The sequence below is a fragment of the Seriola aureovittata genome, chromosome 19 (assembly GCF_021018895.1).
Source record: "Seriola aureovittata isolate HTS-2021-v1 ecotype China chromosome 19, ASM2101889v1, whole genome shotgun sequence".
Taxonomy (NCBI): Eukaryota; Metazoa; Chordata; class Actinopteri; order Carangiformes; family Carangidae; genus Seriola; species Seriola aureovittata.
This window is the reverse complement of record NC_079382.1, coordinates 16,928,268-16,945,000: the sequence shown is the minus strand read 5'-3', so window position 1 is coordinate 16,945,000 and position 16,733 is coordinate 16,928,268. Positions and strand designations below refer to the sequence as shown.

General features: G+C 38.4%; 1 protein-coding gene across 10 annotated transcripts in view; it reads left to right on the top strand.

The window, feature by feature from the left end:
* The window catches only part of ptprk (protein tyrosine phosphatase receptor type K), a 113,386-nt gene that overhangs the window by 74,909 nt on the left and 21,744 nt on the right, over window positions 1-16,733 (top strand). For all 10 annotated transcript variants that reach the window (XM_056404807.1, XM_056404806.1, XM_056404804.1 and 7 more), the window contains exons 12-21: window positions 4,193-4,375; window positions 4,733-4,852; window positions 5,138-5,247; window positions 5,344-5,545; window positions 5,661-5,766; window positions 6,284-6,356; window positions 6,632-6,754; window positions 8,066-8,140; window positions 8,416-8,452; window positions 14,358-14,493. In XM_056404807.1, coding sequence (XP_056260782.1) covers window positions 4,193-4,375; window positions 4,733-4,852; window positions 5,138-5,247; window positions 5,344-5,545; window positions 5,661-5,766; window positions 6,284-6,356; window positions 6,632-6,754; window positions 8,066-8,140; window positions 8,416-8,452; window positions 14,358-14,493 — 1,165 coding nt within the window. The remainder of the gene's footprint in view (window positions 1-4,192; window positions 4,376-4,732; window positions 4,853-5,137; window positions 5,248-5,343; window positions 5,546-5,660; window positions 5,767-6,283; window positions 6,357-6,631; window positions 6,755-8,065; window positions 8,141-8,415; window positions 8,453-14,357; window positions 14,494-16,733) is intronic.

The window sequence follows — 16,733 nt, the reverse complement described above, 5'->3', positions numbered from 1 at the left end:
GTGATCATTTTACAAACAAATGTAGCTGAAATCACAGCACAGCCGTTGTGTTTAACTTATGTGTTTGGTGATTTTGTCAGACGATATTGCGATTATAAAGGATTTTAGCAGCAGCTTGGAAGTGACTGCTGGTTAACATGTAGTCTTTATGGGCCACGATCCAGTCACTATTTCAAACTTATTCCGTTGTCTGACAACAGAAACAGATAAACATGTGAATGACAACAGCTTTATTGGGAATTTGACTGTATTAAAATACTGTACATGTGAGCACAGAGAGAAGGAGAGAAGCAAACAGATTAAGGGCTGAAACTGACTGACACTGTGCAGAATGCAAATGGCAGACAATGAGGTCCAGCCATATACTAGGTTTTGACCTGGTCTTGTTATAATTCAGCTTCCTTCTCATATCCTTAGAAGTGTGTTTAATTACTCTTCATTGCTTTTACCAACCTTTCCTTGTAAATACAGATGTTTTTAAATGTTTTATTCGTGGGAATTTCTATATCATCATCACTCACAAGGTATATTTTGTTCTTTTTCTGAGCTTCTTGATTTCAAACAAATCCCCCATACTGAATTATGGTGATACCATTTTTGAGCTTGAGCAGACAGCCAAAGTTATTGATTTCATAATTAGCCTCTGCAAAGGCAAATCAGGGCCAAATTCCACGTAGCTTACAAGTGCAAATTGAAAACCGGATGCAGCGTAAATTTGCACCTTTCATGTACTTAAATCTGGTCCAGAGAGAGACAGAGACATGCAGAGAGAATAAGGGGGGATACAGAATGAATGAAGGGAGTTTCATTTGTCTTCTTCATGACAGTGGAAGGATTACCAGGAACTAATTGGACAGATTAACTGGGATTTAGCTGCATCTCCTGTCACCCTTTTCTGTTTCCTCCCCTCCTATCCTCTCCCCTTTTTATTCCTCTTTTCTTCTCTGCTTTTCTTTAAGCTTCCCTATTTCCTGCTCTGTGCTCTTTTTACCGTATATTTCTTGGCTTCATGTTGAGGGACGTTTTTTTTTTTTTCCACCCTTAGCGTAGTTCTATTTCATTTAGTTTTATTTCCTTTCCTTTTGTTTTTCGTTCTTTAATTCCAACCTCTGGATGCTGCTGATATGAAGCTTGCCGTCCTTGGTGTTATTGTTGGTGTTTATTGGTATTGTTATTGTTTTCAAAGCTCCATCTGTGGAGAACAAAGCCTTTTAGTTCCAACATGAATCCAGCCGTTTGTCTATCTACCGGAGGAGGAGAAAAGGACAAGGCAGCCTCTGTGGTTTACCGTTGGACCTGGTCCCGCTTGACTCTGGACGCGTTCCAAACTAGTTATCGTCTTTCCCCGTTCCTCCTCTCGGTCTCTCTCTTCTCCTCTCTCATCTTTCACTCCCATTTCTCATTTCCCATTTTATCTGTCCCTCACTCCCTCCAGCCCCAGTTCCATGCATCGCTTTGTTTCTCCACTCTTCTTTACTCATTTTCTGTGCTACTGTCTTTGCCCCTTTTTTCTGTCTTTTCTCCTTTTTCTTTTTCTTTCTTTCTTTCTTTCTTTCTTTCTTTCTTTCTTTCTTTTGTCCACCTTCTTTCATTGTTCCTCCTCTTACCTCTCTGTACCTGCTTGTACTACCCTCCGGTAAAGAGACAAAGATAAGAAACATTACATTATGGGTCGCGGAGGTAGGGGCTGGGGGTTTTAAAACCCAGGTTTGTGTGTGTGTGTGTGTGTGTGTGTGTGTGTGTGTGTGTGTGTGTGTGTGTGTGTGTGTGTGTGTGTGTGTGTGTGTGTGTGTTGTGTGTGTGTGTGTGTGATTGTGTGTATGTGTGTGTGTGTGTGTGACAGGCAGCTAGTCATATATTTTGTTTTAATTCTATGTTGAAGACCATCCGTGTGAAGCAGTGTTAGCATCAAGAGACCCTGAAATCAATGCAATTTATTACACTGCCCTAACTGTGTGTGTGTGTGTGTGTGTGTGTGTGTGTGTGTGTGTGTGTGTGTGTGTGTGTGTGTGTGTGTGTATTTCCATCCTAATAGCTAGGTTTATGGTGAGGATCACAAATATTGATTAGAATGGAGAGAGACAGAGAGGAAGAGACCAAGACAAGTGAGGAAGAGACAGATAGAAGAGAGACAGGCAGAGAAAGCAGTGGGTCACTCTCTCTCGCTCTATTTAAATGTCAGCCATCTAATAACAAGTTGAGGCAAAAATGAAATGCTGTGACCCCTCACCTAATAACACACACACACACACAATTGAGCAATAATATTTGCACCGCAGCTCAGCAGACAATTACCTGCCCGTGTGTTTTCACAACCTTCCTTCCTCTCTTTTCTCTTTTGTATGTCTATATGTATCTTTATTAGTGAGCGATTTACATGTGAATGACTTCGAAACGTTTGTATTCCTTACAGCTCATTGTGTGTGAGTGAGTGTTGGAGCTGCGTTTGCCCTTAACGATGCATTCTTATTATGAGAAGTTTTATCAGGAGCAGCGCACACACACACACACACACACACACACACATATATATACACACATCTATACATGCTCTGCTCAGATTTAATCTTGATTTGGTCACAACCTGAAATGCGTGTGTGTGTGAGAGTGGCCGTGCCTGTGAGTTTCTTTTCGTGTGTGTGTGTGTGAGTGACAGGCAGATAATGGGCTGTCAGAAGAAGCGACAAGTTTGTGTCCTTGTGTTGTCTCCTCTGAGAGAGGAAGACCCAGAGAAAAACAGAGAACAAGACAAGGAGGGGTTGGGGGGAGACTTGCATCTGTATTTAAGGTGAGCTTTTTTATTAAAAAATCCTGGAAGGACATGAGGAAGCAGGAGGGTTACAGCGAGGCAGAGACAGAGAGGGGAAGGAACATCAACAGGTGATGAGACGATTATGACTGTGAAACAAAACTTTTAATTAAATTTGTTGTGGTTACTCAGTAATAGATTCCACTTCACTCTTGGGTCCAGAGCCAATCTGAAAGATCGGTGTCAGAGGTAATCAAGACATACTTGATATTGGCTGTGTTGAGCACACAGATTTTTTTTGTCATCATAACCTGTTGCCCTCTCAGCTATAATATCAAAATTACTTTTGATACTTAAAGTACATTTTACTGATAAAAACGTATGAACTTTAACTCAAGTAACCTCTGAATACTTCCATCTCCACTCCTCTAGCAAAAATAAAGAAAACACAAACAGCTCAACCCTACTAATTTTCCATTCAATATCTCTGAAAATATATATATACATTTTGTTGCCTCAAAGTGTACTTCCAATTTTGAGAAGATGTCTTCTTGCCTATCTGTAAAAGTCACGACCACACACCACCAGCTTTAACCCTTGTAGATCAAGTGGTAACTGCCATGTGTGAGAAGTAGATGGAGTTGCACTGTATGTTCTGTGGAGTAATAACAACTTTCTTGATTGAGCGATATCAGTTCTAGTTAGAGAAATAGTTCCCTGAGTTCGAGAAATAGCGCTTCTGCAAAGATTGGTGCCGGGTAAAGATAAGAGCTTTCCTACAGAGAAGGTAGAACTGTTAGAGGACTCGCTCTTATGCGTGAGGTGGTCCACCCCTTACTGTTGAAAGGCTGGGAAAACCAGTAGGTATACATCGTATTACCTAAAAAATAGTGAACTAATATGAGCAGACAGAAAGCAAAGGTTTGGTTTTATGCTTGCAGTCTTGCCTGTGATTGTGTGTGTGTGAGTGTGTGGAGGTTGGTTGGGGTCTGGGGGGGAGTTATTGATCCAGTTAAATGAGCCAGTTACAGTAATTAAAGCTGTAGGCAGGCAGGAGAGAAGGTAGATTATATTGACAATAACAGTTGTGATTACATATCAAAGATAGAAATCAAATATGTGCCTTGTAGAAGTCACTGCATTTGAGAAATAGTTGAATGGCAGTGAGGAGCAGAAACAGATGCTCATAAAACCCTCATTTTACCGAGGGAAATTGTTGACTCAGCACTCTTGGTCTCTTTTTGGCAACACAAAGTACATTTGTTCCATACTGAAAGTGCACAGAGACGATAAACATTACAAAACTTTGCAGATACTTTTGAAGTTAACTTAAGTCACTTCCCATGTAAATTCATCACACATGGTGACTGTTTTCCCTAACTGCACTGCTCTTTGTCCTTGTGGGTGACCCTGTCCTCTGTGTTCCTCTCTCTGTTTCTATAGAACCTATGCGGACTCCTAAGAGGCTGAAGATTGCTGAGACCAGGTCTCGTCTGATAGCGGTGGACTGGGAGTCGTTGGGTTACAACATCACCCGCTGTCACACCTTTAACGTCACCATCTGTTACCATTATATGACTGCCAACAACCGCAGCAAGGCTGACTGCTTGGACATGGACCCTAAAGGTAAGACTCAATATTATTGTTGATACAGGCTTTCTCACTGTGACTTATACTGCTGTTTTACTGTATTGAATATGACGCTATAGAAGACAGAAATATTTAATTTGTAAAGGCTGCATTATGGGTAAGTGGTTAAGTATAATATACTACAAAGATACTTGTAACCAGTGAGTGGGTTGTTGATTCTCAGTAGGTTTGGCAGTACGCGTATCAGCAACCATTTCAACAGTAGCCGTTTGATTCTAGTCAATGTCAGAAACATTGAATAACCGTTAGTTGCACAGGCTTAGAGGCATTAATAAGTGTCAGACACTGTTGTTGGTTTTTTTATTTTCATTTTTTTGCTTCACTTCTTCTCAGCTCCACGCCACCTGGTGGGAAACCTGCCGCCCTACACCAACGTCAGCCTGAAGATGATTCTGACCAATCCAGAGGGACGGAAAGAGAGTGACGAGACCATCATACAAACTGATGAAGATGGTACAATTAACAAAACAAACTTAATTTATTTATTCATTTTCTAATTAAAATTTTTTTTTTATTAATATTTATTTGTTGTTTGTATGTTAGTTTCTGCAACAAGGTTCAGATTAAAAAGAAATTAAAAATTATATTATTATCATTATTATTATTATTATTATTATAATTTAATTATAACTTTGATGTACACAAAGCACTTCAACAAGTCACTGCTGTGTGTATTCCTTTTGTTGAGCTCTTTCATTGTGAAGCAGGGTATAATTTTGTCTGTGTATTTAATATCAGTTCCAGGTCCAGTTCCCAGTCAGTCACTAAGAGCCACTCCATTTGAAGACAGAATTCTTCTTTACTGGAAGGAACCAGCTGAGCCCAATGGAATCATCATACAGTATGAGGTACTACCAGTAGCCGCAGTAGTAGGAGCCAAACTAGCAACATGCTTAGCTTGAAAAATTTTAAATGCTGGTTTCTGTCCCTCTGCAACTCATCAGATCAGCTACAGTGGCGTGCGTTCATTTGACCCTTCGGTGCCTCTCCAGCGGCCCGGCCTCACGGTGTCTCTGCCATCAAACGCCACCTATCACCTGTTTTCCCAGCTCCACCCGGGTGTAACATACCAGCTCTCTATACGAGCATCCACCTCTAAAGGATTCGGTCCTGCAACCACACTGAACGTGACTACTAACATTTCAGGTAGAAAATAAGATTTAATATGATTTCGTCATAAATATTTTTCTTAATATCACATTTCGATAGATAGCAAGGTGATGAGTATAGACTAACACAGACTCTGGTGCTCATTCTTCAGCCCCGACAATAGATGAGTACGATGGGTCAGAGGCCTTTCTGAATGAAACTGCAACAACCATCACTGTCCTGCTCAAACCTGCCCAGGCCAAGGGAGCACCTATAAGGTACTGCATGCAAACATTTACATATAAATATAAATATGTGTGTGTATATATATATATATATACAGTGTACAGTACACACCCAAATCCAGGCTTCTGTCACAGAAATACCAGCACCGTTTGTTTAGAGTTCATATATCTCTATCTCTTGGCAGGCAATCTGTGCACTGTTAGTTTACTCCTAAGTGTAAGGCAACCATTAAGGCATAAAAATAAACAAAGAGCATCATGTAATTATTCTTGTAAGTACATTTGTGAACAATGTAGTGGTTGAGCTTGAACATGTGCATTATAGTACAAGTGGTTATTATTTTAATTACACCAAACATGTTATTTTCTTGGAGTAACATTAAATCAGGGGTCAGTAATTAAGTTAGTAAAGCCACATAAACATGACACCAAACTACACAACCTTTGTTTGAAATTAAACTTAAGAAATATTTCATTTATCATTCTATTGTCTTATCTATGAGTATATTTGTGAAACAAACCGATTTCTACATTGCCGTCCGCTCTACAGTGCGTACCAGATTGTGGTGGAAGAAGTGAATCCTCATCGGACACGACGCCAAGCTTCCTCTGACTGTTACGAGGTGATTATTAATGTGCTCTATGTATATGTAAGAAGCCGTGGTTTTACAACCTATCTAATATACGGTACATGCATTTATTTGCTAACATACATTTTCATTACAAAAAAAAATCATTTTAGATATCCTACTATTTGGCTCCATAGATCAGTCGATCTTATAAAGAGCTTTTATTTGCACAAAAGACTCTTCTGCGTAACTGAATTTGCATTGCTCTCTTTTTTTCAGTCAGATTTATTGACATATTACTTTTAATGGAAATACATCCTCTTCCCCAGGTTCCAGTTTCCTACCACAGCGCGTCGAGCGGTGGATCTCCATATTATTATGCCGCCCAGCTGTCCCCCAGCAACCTGCCTGAGCCGCTCCCCTTCACAGTGGGAGACAACAAGACCTATCAGGCAAGTCTTTTTACCTGAGCCAAATATTCTGTACTGTGTATAGTGCAGCAGAAGTGAAAATGTAAGTTTCGCAAGCTACACTACATTGCTCTGCTTATGCCTGGGTGTCAGGTGTTTTGTCCTCTGCTTGAAGTGCACAGGGATTTGGTGTTTGTTAAAGATCCTCCTGAGTTTTTCAGATACTCTAGCAAGATAAAGAATGACAATGTTGTTCCATTTGTTGAGAACAGACAAAGAGAAAAACAAAAATAAGCCAATAACACTGAGGCAGAAGTTGAGCAGAGCAGTGTAGTGTACGCAGTTGAATGCAGCAAAGAATGCACAGACCTTCACAAGTGCATGGCACAACACAGGAGGGCCAGTTCCTCAGATCAGAACTCAGCAGTCCACCTAGACCTAAAGGACAAGGGGCGCTTGTTTAAGGGCTGCAATGTACACTTTTTGGCCAGAGAAGACGGATGGTGAAAGAGGAATGAAAGAAGCCATCTACATCAAACTGGAACGTTTGATCACCAAACAGAGCCAGTCTTGAGCTCACTCCCCAGGCAGTTTAACACCCATCCACACCCTGACTCATGTACCATAACAACTCACATGTAACTTCAACAACTCTCAAGAAGTCAAATACCAATCAGGTAAAAGTGAAGAAGTCATTCATATGAAGCGGTGAAACATCAATCAAATCCAGTTTCCTTCGTATAGCTCTTACAGATACCATGACCTGGATGACTGAGAGTCTTCACAGACTTAAAACTAGACAGTTCAAATAGAAGACATATAGTATGCATGTGTTAGGCGTCATTCAAGCAAGTGGAGTATTTCATGTGAACATGGCAAAAATGTGCATAGATTCCTGTGCATAGATAGTTCTGGATCCTGGATCTCCAAATAATCTCCAAAACTTCCATAGTCATGACCTATCTTTCTGTGAAACTTAAATTAAATCTGTTAAATAAATAGTTCAACAGTTTCGATAAATGTAGATATTTAGACAAGAAATTGAAAATTGTCTTTCGTACATTTTGGATTTTCCACATTATTAGAAAATGAGATATAAAATCTTAATTTGTTGCAGATTTTGGTCTGTTTATTGTCTTTTTGAAAAGATAAATTAGCCAGCTGCTGGACAAAGTTTTGGCAGGAAAGCAAATACATGTATTTCCCAAATACTTAAGTTCACCTTTAACGAGATTTGAGTTATGCTCCTAACTAACAGGCAAACCAAAGGGTCAGAAAACACATCCTCTTAAACAGAGGTCAGAAGTAAAATCAGTGCCTTTAATTCATTCTTTTTTCCCCTTCAATCCCCAGGGTTTCTGGAATCCTCCTCTGGCTCCCAGGAAGAACTACAACATCTACCTTCAAGCTGTGAGCAGCACAGAGCGGGTAAATAAATATTTATTCACGTGAAGACACACTAAACACACAGAGAACTTACAGCACTCACCTGCTAGCTGCTATGAGTAAATATAACGTATGCACAAAAGAGACACTAATTAGACTTCAGCTGCATCCCATGTTTTGTCTACAAGCAGATAGCACTTCTGAAAGTATAGGAATCTGAACAAAAGTTAAAGTACACATAATGCCTCTTGGTCATTGCTATATGATGTGTTGTGCTTAGACTTGTGACTCATTGGTGTTATTGTCATTTTTCTCAGGAAACTAAGACGCAGTGTCTGAGGCTGGCTACTAAAGGTAAGAGCATGCTGCTCCATCTTAGTTTCCACCATAAAAAGACCTAATCTCAGTGTTAATGTGATGATCAGACTCAACTCTGATGATAAAAAAAAGATTTCCAGAATTTGCTATATTTTTATGTATTAGGTTTTTGGTCAACTATGCTTAGCGTCTGTGGTTAAATTGCTCAGTTAATGATTGTTTTTAATCAGTTATTTATTGTTGTGTTTTGTTTTTGTTTGTGGGGTGTTCAACAGAGAAGAGTATGTTTCTGTATTAAGGGTTTTAGAGATGATAATATAATCTTTGTGCATGTTAGAGAGAGAAAACACGTTTGGCATTTAGCCGCTGTATATGCACAGAGTCTAAATGTCAAGTTTTTACTAGCAGCCATATGTTGATAGATTATCAGACTGGTTTTAAATGGTGTGGAGTTAATCCCCGGGCAACCTCGCACAAGTACACACATGCATAGAAACACAGTCAGCTGCACACACACTGTTTTCAGGAAAGATTTTTAGAAATGCGGCCGTAGGATCAGAGTTTAGCTGTGTGGAGTAAGAACAAGGATAAACAGAAAAATACATAACCATGTTTTCAATGAATTCGACAATCCTGCACAGTTGTGTGTCTGGTGGCGTAAAGCTTCAAAAAGCAGTGAGGACACTTTAATGTTTGTTTGACTAGTAATGTAGGACTAGAAAGCAAACAACACTTTGTTTTCTATGTATGCAAGAGGATTAGCACAGTGGCAATGATTGTGTCTATTTATTTCTCAGATAGATAACAGTCAACTAAGGCCCAAACTATTGATTATGTTCATGATTGATTAATCTGCCAGACATTTTTTCAATTGGTTTTTGTCTATGAAACATCAAAAAATTGGGAAATAAATATGAATAGCAGTCCGAAAATAAAAAGATATTCAATACACAAAAACTTTAAACTGAGAAAAGCAGCAACATCATCACATTCAAGGAGGATTCAAGGAAATGTTTGGCATTTTAGCTTGAAAATTATTGGAACAATTAATCAGTTATCAAAATAGCCAGTACATTCTTTTGTCAGTCAACTGATTGATTAATCTACTAAGCATTTCAGCTCTACAGTCAACCGTCTTGGTCCTACTGCAGTATGGGTGTTTGTTTTTGACTTTTGTGCTCAGCTGATGGTCCTTGCTTTAACCTTCTGTACTGAAGAGTCATAAAACCAGACAGTAAAAACGACATAATTTTTTAGCACAATCACTATAATAATTACAGAAATAAATCACAATAGTGATTAAGTTGTGTATCCGTATAAAGGTCCATATAGGGTAGGGCCCCACAAACTAGCTTAGGCGATAAATACTGTGGTATGTGGCGTCGGTCCATGTTACATACATGTACCTATGAAAATAAACATTAAAAAAAATAAATAAAATAAGAGCCAGGTTACAAATAACTGGAGTTGCTCTATAAATTCAGACAATTGAAGTTAACATAGAAATGTACATGCTCATAAACCGAGTTCTTCCTGTTGTTAGGAGTTCATGTGCGTTTTCTTTAGGTCATACAGTTTAATGTGACCGTGTTGATGTAAGCAGGTAGACTTGTAGGAAACTGATCCCATGGGACAGATCAAAGGTGCGGTTAAATCCCCCCTGCGCCTGTAGGGTGTCCTGTTTCCACCCTAAAATAAGAGAAAATGTGGGAAGTTACTGTGTTTCCAGTGTCATCATATTTCAAGAATTTCTGGTGGTTGTAGTTACTAGAGCAGGTGGTTACTTCACCCAAAAGCTGCTATAAAGACGCTCTGGCCTTCCAGCCGGAGGACGTCTGAGTGAAGCTGAAAGACTTTGGAGAGGATTTTAGATTTTTTTAATAAGGGGGAGAAAGACACACTAATGGACACAGAGGTCCCTTCCTTTTGCTCTCTGTCCCTCTGCGTGTGCGTGTGCGTGTGCGTGTGTGTGTGTGTGTGTGTGTGTGTGTGTGTGTGTGCTCAACCGTGCGTCCGGGAGGGAGGATTAAGTGATGGTGGTCCTATTAGGTCATCTGGGCTATTGTGTATTGTCATCGCTGCCTCAGGGTGTGTGTGTGTGTGTGTGTGTGTTTAAGTGGAGGGTTAGTGTACTGACCTGGATAATTTTTACAGACATTAAGAGCTACTGTCGACATTATGAGGTCAGACTCAGAACACTTTAAAGTTTGTTTTTCTTTTTTATTATCTCTCGTTTCGTTATTCCTTTCCTGTGTAATTATCAAATAGTGTCTTGGCCTGATAGTTACGGGGGAAAAAAACAAATGAACAAACAAAAAACAGCTGAAACCAACAAGTGTGGTGCAGATTTGTGTCGTTAACCTGAAAATCATTGGGTAAATTTAACACTGTCATAAATGTCACAGAGTCACAGGGACCAAAGCACGATTTTTAACTTTGTTTAACATGAATCAGTGATTTGGTAGTGACTAAATATTCAAAAGAAATTGACCAAGATTTTTTAAACAGGATAAGCTAGAATAACTTATTGATACTGGATGTTTGAGGCTGATACTGATATTGATATTTAAAAGTTTGAAAAAATCTATTAATTAGATATCAGCCATTAGTTTTTGGGGTTTTTTTCATAAACTTGTAGATAAAAATTTAAAAAGATCCCTTTAGTTTTTTTTTTTTTTTTTAAGAATTGCAACCACGATATATGCTGAGCAGGAATTTAATTAATGAAAAATAAACAATTCAGGACAAATTATGTAATGGAGATACTGCAACAAGCTAATATCAGCATATATATTGGTCCAACTTTAAAGTAACATTAGGACACAAGTAGCAGCCGCCAGGTCACATGTTCCTTCATTACGATGAACACAGACACTGTAGTTACAATTACACCTACACCGTCCTCCTGCTGTAAATACCCTGCAGCACATCAAAGGTGTATTAATATGCAGTTTAAAATAGTCCCCGGTTATGTTTGCTTGTATTTGATTTACATTTGCCCAAAACCACACTGCCCAGCTGTTTTTCAAATGAAACAATATATTCATGACCTGTTTTTATAGATTTAACTCTTCAGTGAGAACAAATGGGCTTAGTGCTAGGTAGGGTTGCAGACGGTACTGAAGGAGACATTGCTCATTTCGGTCTTTTCGTGGAAATTAGAATTGTATATATCTGTATATAAGAAGCCGACATAATGCTCTGGTGTAATATTGTTACATAATGATATGTGATGAGATGGGGACATTTCAAAGACTTCAGTGGCAGAAAACATTTTATAACAAAATAATATGTTGAGGTCACAAATATTGAGGGAGATGAAAAGACAGAGGGAGATTATGTTTATCTTGTTGATATTTAGCTTTAGAAGTGGATTATTATTTGATAGATGTATTGCATTATGTTGAGTTTTGTGCAAATGTCTTTGTGTTGGATTATTTGGATTATCATAATGCATGATAATGTTCTTACATTGCAGTATGAACTGTTCTGGCGTTATGAGATGAGATCACTAAGTAGAGCTTAGGAGAATGAAAACAGATGCTCTCTCGCTCTCTCTCTCTCTCTCTCTCTCTCTCTCTATCTATCTATCCATCTATCTCTTTCCCTCTCCCTTTCTTTCTGTTCACTCTCTGTCCATGATCAACAGGCTTTAAACTCTGCCTGAAACATCATTTGTGAATTATATCCCAAACAGATGAAATCAGGGAGTTCAGTCAATTCTCTGAAGTCATCAGGAACAGAAATGAGTTTGAGTACAAGTTAAATACAGCGGCATTGGTGCAGAGACATTGGCCATCTACAGTCAAATCGCATTTCAAAAACATTTCCCAATGAGAGCATGATGCCAAGGTTAACCTGAAATACACTGAAAAGACAGTGAAAGACACACAGTTATTTGAACATTTGTATATTTGTGTACACTGTTTTTATTTTGAATATTTTCTTTAGTGTGTCTGCAGCTGGGCGGTGGAGCAGTATGCAGACTTCACTGGTTCAGTGCATTTACTATCACATCATAGAACAAAATGAATGAGAAGCAGTAAACTGTGTATGTTTGGTGCTTTTAATTCAGTTAACCTCCGTTCCAAAAGCAAAGCCAGGGATGAACATTATTACGATTTTTTTCTTAATCTTTACATTGTAGAAGAAAAGGTGAAATTGTAAAATTCACTTATTTCACAGGGATATTTTTAAACTGACTTAGGTTTGTAACCAAGTACCTACAAAATAAATTACACTACCATGAGCTCTATTTTAGTGCTGATTAGCAAATGTTAGCATACTAATATGCTTAACTAAGATAGTGAACATGGCAAACTAGTACCTGCTTGTAATTTGTGACTGTGAGTCTGTTAGCATTTAGCTCAAAGCCACTGTGTTTAAGTATAGCTGCGTTTCCACCGCAGGAACCAGGGTCTAAATTTAGTTCCGGGGTAATTGATTGACCCCCAAAAAGGTACCTGGTCGGGGGGTAGTACTTTCCAAAGGCTCAGGAACTTTGGGGGTGTGGTCTGCAATGCTGGACATTTCTGATTGGTCAAGTTCTCGCTGCATTTTATTTCACCTGTCATGTTTAAAAGTAAAACACATTTCATAGCCTCAAATAGCTGCTAGCAAAGTTGTAGTCTTGTCTTTTTGTTTTTCTAACACTAAACCTACCTGCTTTATGCCCAGATGTCTATTATAAAACTTTATTTACTTTAACTTATTCCATGATGAGATGCTCAGAAGCGATTGTTGTTGGTAGAATCACTTTCGTTCCAGCAGTCATTATAATGAAGAATTTACTGTTATCTCAATATTTCAAAGAGCCAAATTAGCTCCGCAAACAAAACTTTTGGCTATATTTGCATCATGACTGATAGTTACCATGGCATTTATGTCGGCAGTTGTCTGACTTTGCTTTACGAGGAATAATTAGAGTCTTGATATTTACCTGATCTTTAGCACAGGGATGATTAAACCTTCCTATTTGAATGGCTCATCAGGATTTGTTCCTTATCATGCTCACCACTTTCCTGACATGAGGGCATTTTGTAAAGACAGAAGGTCTACTCAGCTTAAGCTCTAAGGTTCCCACAACGTTTAGTTCACTGGTTTTATTTAAACAGAAACAAAAGGCTTGAGTGAATAGAAACATTATCACTCTTTACTTTTTTCTGTCTGATATCATACCGCTTTTGACAAAGACTGACTCAGCTATAGGGAAACCCAGATGATAAAGCTTTTGAAAATCTTTTCAACTGTTAATGTTTGATTTTCAGTATTTCAGTTTCTCCAGCTTATTGACAGCTAGAAAAATGTAGCTTGTCAAGGAAAAGAAATTTACTGGAAACTGAATATTATTGAACACACATGTATTCCCCAGATGGCTGGCAGCTTTGAAAGAAATTGGCTGACAGATTTCTAACAGCAATGGACGCAGGAATAAACAGTACAGGAGCACTAAGCTGGCAAAGCTTTTAGTACTTTTGTGAGTCATATCTGAGAGGTTAGCGTGAGATAGTAGGAAGTGTGAACCACAAATTGTTAAAAAAAAAAAAAAAACAATTTGCTTTTCATATCCTTAATTTTGTATTTTTACATTTTTGTGGCATTTATACATGTTGCCTTTTTTCATTTGTTTCTGCTGAGATGTTCCTTAATTGTAATTTAGCAGCTTTTCACTGAAGTGTACAGTCTAATATACACAAATATTTCCCGAATATATCCATGGATATTGTATATTTAACGGTTGTTTTCATTTTTGCATCATGTAGAAACACCAGTCTTTTATAAATCAGGATGTATAATGACCTTTTCTCATGAGTTTGATTACTTTGTCCAGTTCTAATACCGCAAAATAATTCATAATTAGCTTAAAATTCTGATATAATACAATATTATGATGGAGCCACAGTAGTAATATTTTGGAGTTTTTATCATCATTATGTTGTAGGTGCTACAGAGGAGCCAGAAGTCATTCCTGACCCGGCTAAACAGACGGATCGGGTGGTAAAGATCGCTGGGATCAGTGCTGGTGTTCTTGTCTTTATTCTGCTGGTGTTGGTAGCCATCCTATTGGTCAAGAAGAGGTGAGTGATAATACCTAATCGTGAGCACTAAAGCAGCGTTAATGAAGAGTTAAACGAAGAGAGCAAATATTACATGAACAATACTTCATGTACACACCGACACGCATGCAGATGCAAGACCACACAGACACAAATGTGCACCTAAATCCATTCTCTTGTTGTGTGTTGGTCCGGTATTTGCCGTAGTAACACCATCCTCCATCCATCCACCATTAACGTTGATCTCCCCTCAGAACCAGTTTGGTCACCTACTGATGGTTGCTTTGTTTTGTAAGGCACTAAATAGCTGAAGGCTTGTTTTCCAAAATTAGAAAACCTTTCTGCCTCGCTGTGGTGTGATGTAGTGCAAGAAAGATCTGAGGTCATGTTTTTTTTTTTTTTTTTCTTGGACACTACAGCTGTTGAATCAAACTAGACAAAACAACCACACAGAACAGCTGACTCCATTGTGAGTATGGAGGACAGACCCAGTGAAAGAGATCCTTGAGCAGAAGATCAAGTAACATAAGATTAATGGATTATACAAACACGTATATATAAGACATAAAAATATCTATTTCAAATCTAGAATGAGTTATTTTAAGCCACTGGTGCACACACATTTCCCCCTGCATTTTATTACTTTAGCTACAAGAATACAAGAGCAATGGTTTCTTATTTTTTGTAATGTGTTGAACGAGACTTCAGACTTGAAATGGGTTTGTGCAGGTATAATTCAGCCTTTTTAAAGGAAAGAAAGAGAGAAAGAGTGAACATACAGACTGAAAGAATATTTTTAAATCATTGCCTCTCATTCTTCACTCTTAGCATTTAGAGGTGTCAGAGTTGGTCCTGGTGTCACTTTAACATTTTAGCCTCTGTGGTGTTAATTTGGTATAGGGCTCCACCATGTGGTGGCTAAACAGCCCCAGCTGCAGCGCCACACGGCAGCTGAACCATACAGGTTCTTTGCATTAGATCAAGCTGTTTTCAGACATCGGTGTGAAAGAAATATCTCACCTTTATGAATGAATGAATTATTTCTGAATATTATGAGGTCGAAGATGAGGGGTCCTATATCTATAATAAATTGGTATGACTATTGTTTGTCTATGAAGCACCAAAAGTTGTTTGGTGTCACTAAAAGCTATTTTACTTTCAGTGCTCCACACGCACCTCCAAAGAAACATGTTGTTTAAGATGAAAGCATCATTATTCATGAACAGCTACAGTCTGGCTGGGCTGGCCTCTGACATACAGGATTATATCTGAAGTCCTATCTAGCAGTATACAAACATCATCAGACACTAAATTAGAACAATTAGACACTGAATATCCCTTTTCCCAGCTATGGTACGCCAAAAGAGAGTTCACAGTTGCTTATTGGAATTGTGTAAGACTATGACGCTATTACTACACATGGCACTCTTGTTATGACCTTTCACTTAAAATCTGGTGCTCAGGAAACCTAAGTGCCTCATTAAAAAGGAGTAATTTGGAATTTGATTTGACAGAAACATTAATTTCAAGTGTTTTATACCACAATTTAAAAGTATCGACTTAAATAAGTTGGTATGCTCATTGACCACCGAGTAACTTGGACACGTTACAAGACATTTAAAATGAATCATCATCAACTTAAGAAGATGTCTCTTTAAGGAAATACCGTAGAGGATTTCCTCTGAACGCTGAGGTATTGCATCTTGCCAGAGGCTTTAGAGAGCAACCAGGAAAACAGTCTCTCAGTTACAAGCAATCATGATCTCACTCAGCAAATCAAAAACAATTAGAGACATTAAATTACAATCAGTAATGAACTCTCGTCTCTAAAGATCTTTGCTCTTGCAGGCCCTGACCTGCATATTTTTATTCTAATGCTCGTATTGAATTCATGTGATCCAGCTTCTGTGCCAACGCTTGTGTCAAAGTGTAATTGTCAATGATAACCAGTGGCTTGATTACTGTAACATGTTTTACTGAACATTATCTGTCCCCTTGAGGATTTTAGGCCTTTTGATAATAGAAAATTGGTCCAAATTGAAAGATAATGCATTTGTAGGAGGTAACTGCTGTGCACAACTCCGTAATTGCATTCTAAGGCCTGAAGGAACTGAAGTCAGTGTCTGTTGTTTTGAAACCAAACTGTCACACAGTTCAAGACGCATTCATACACCTGGACCAGAGGCAACTTCTAATAAACTTGATCACCAAATGTTCAAGGGGCTAAAACATTGTGTAAAATGTTATTCTTAGGGTGATTT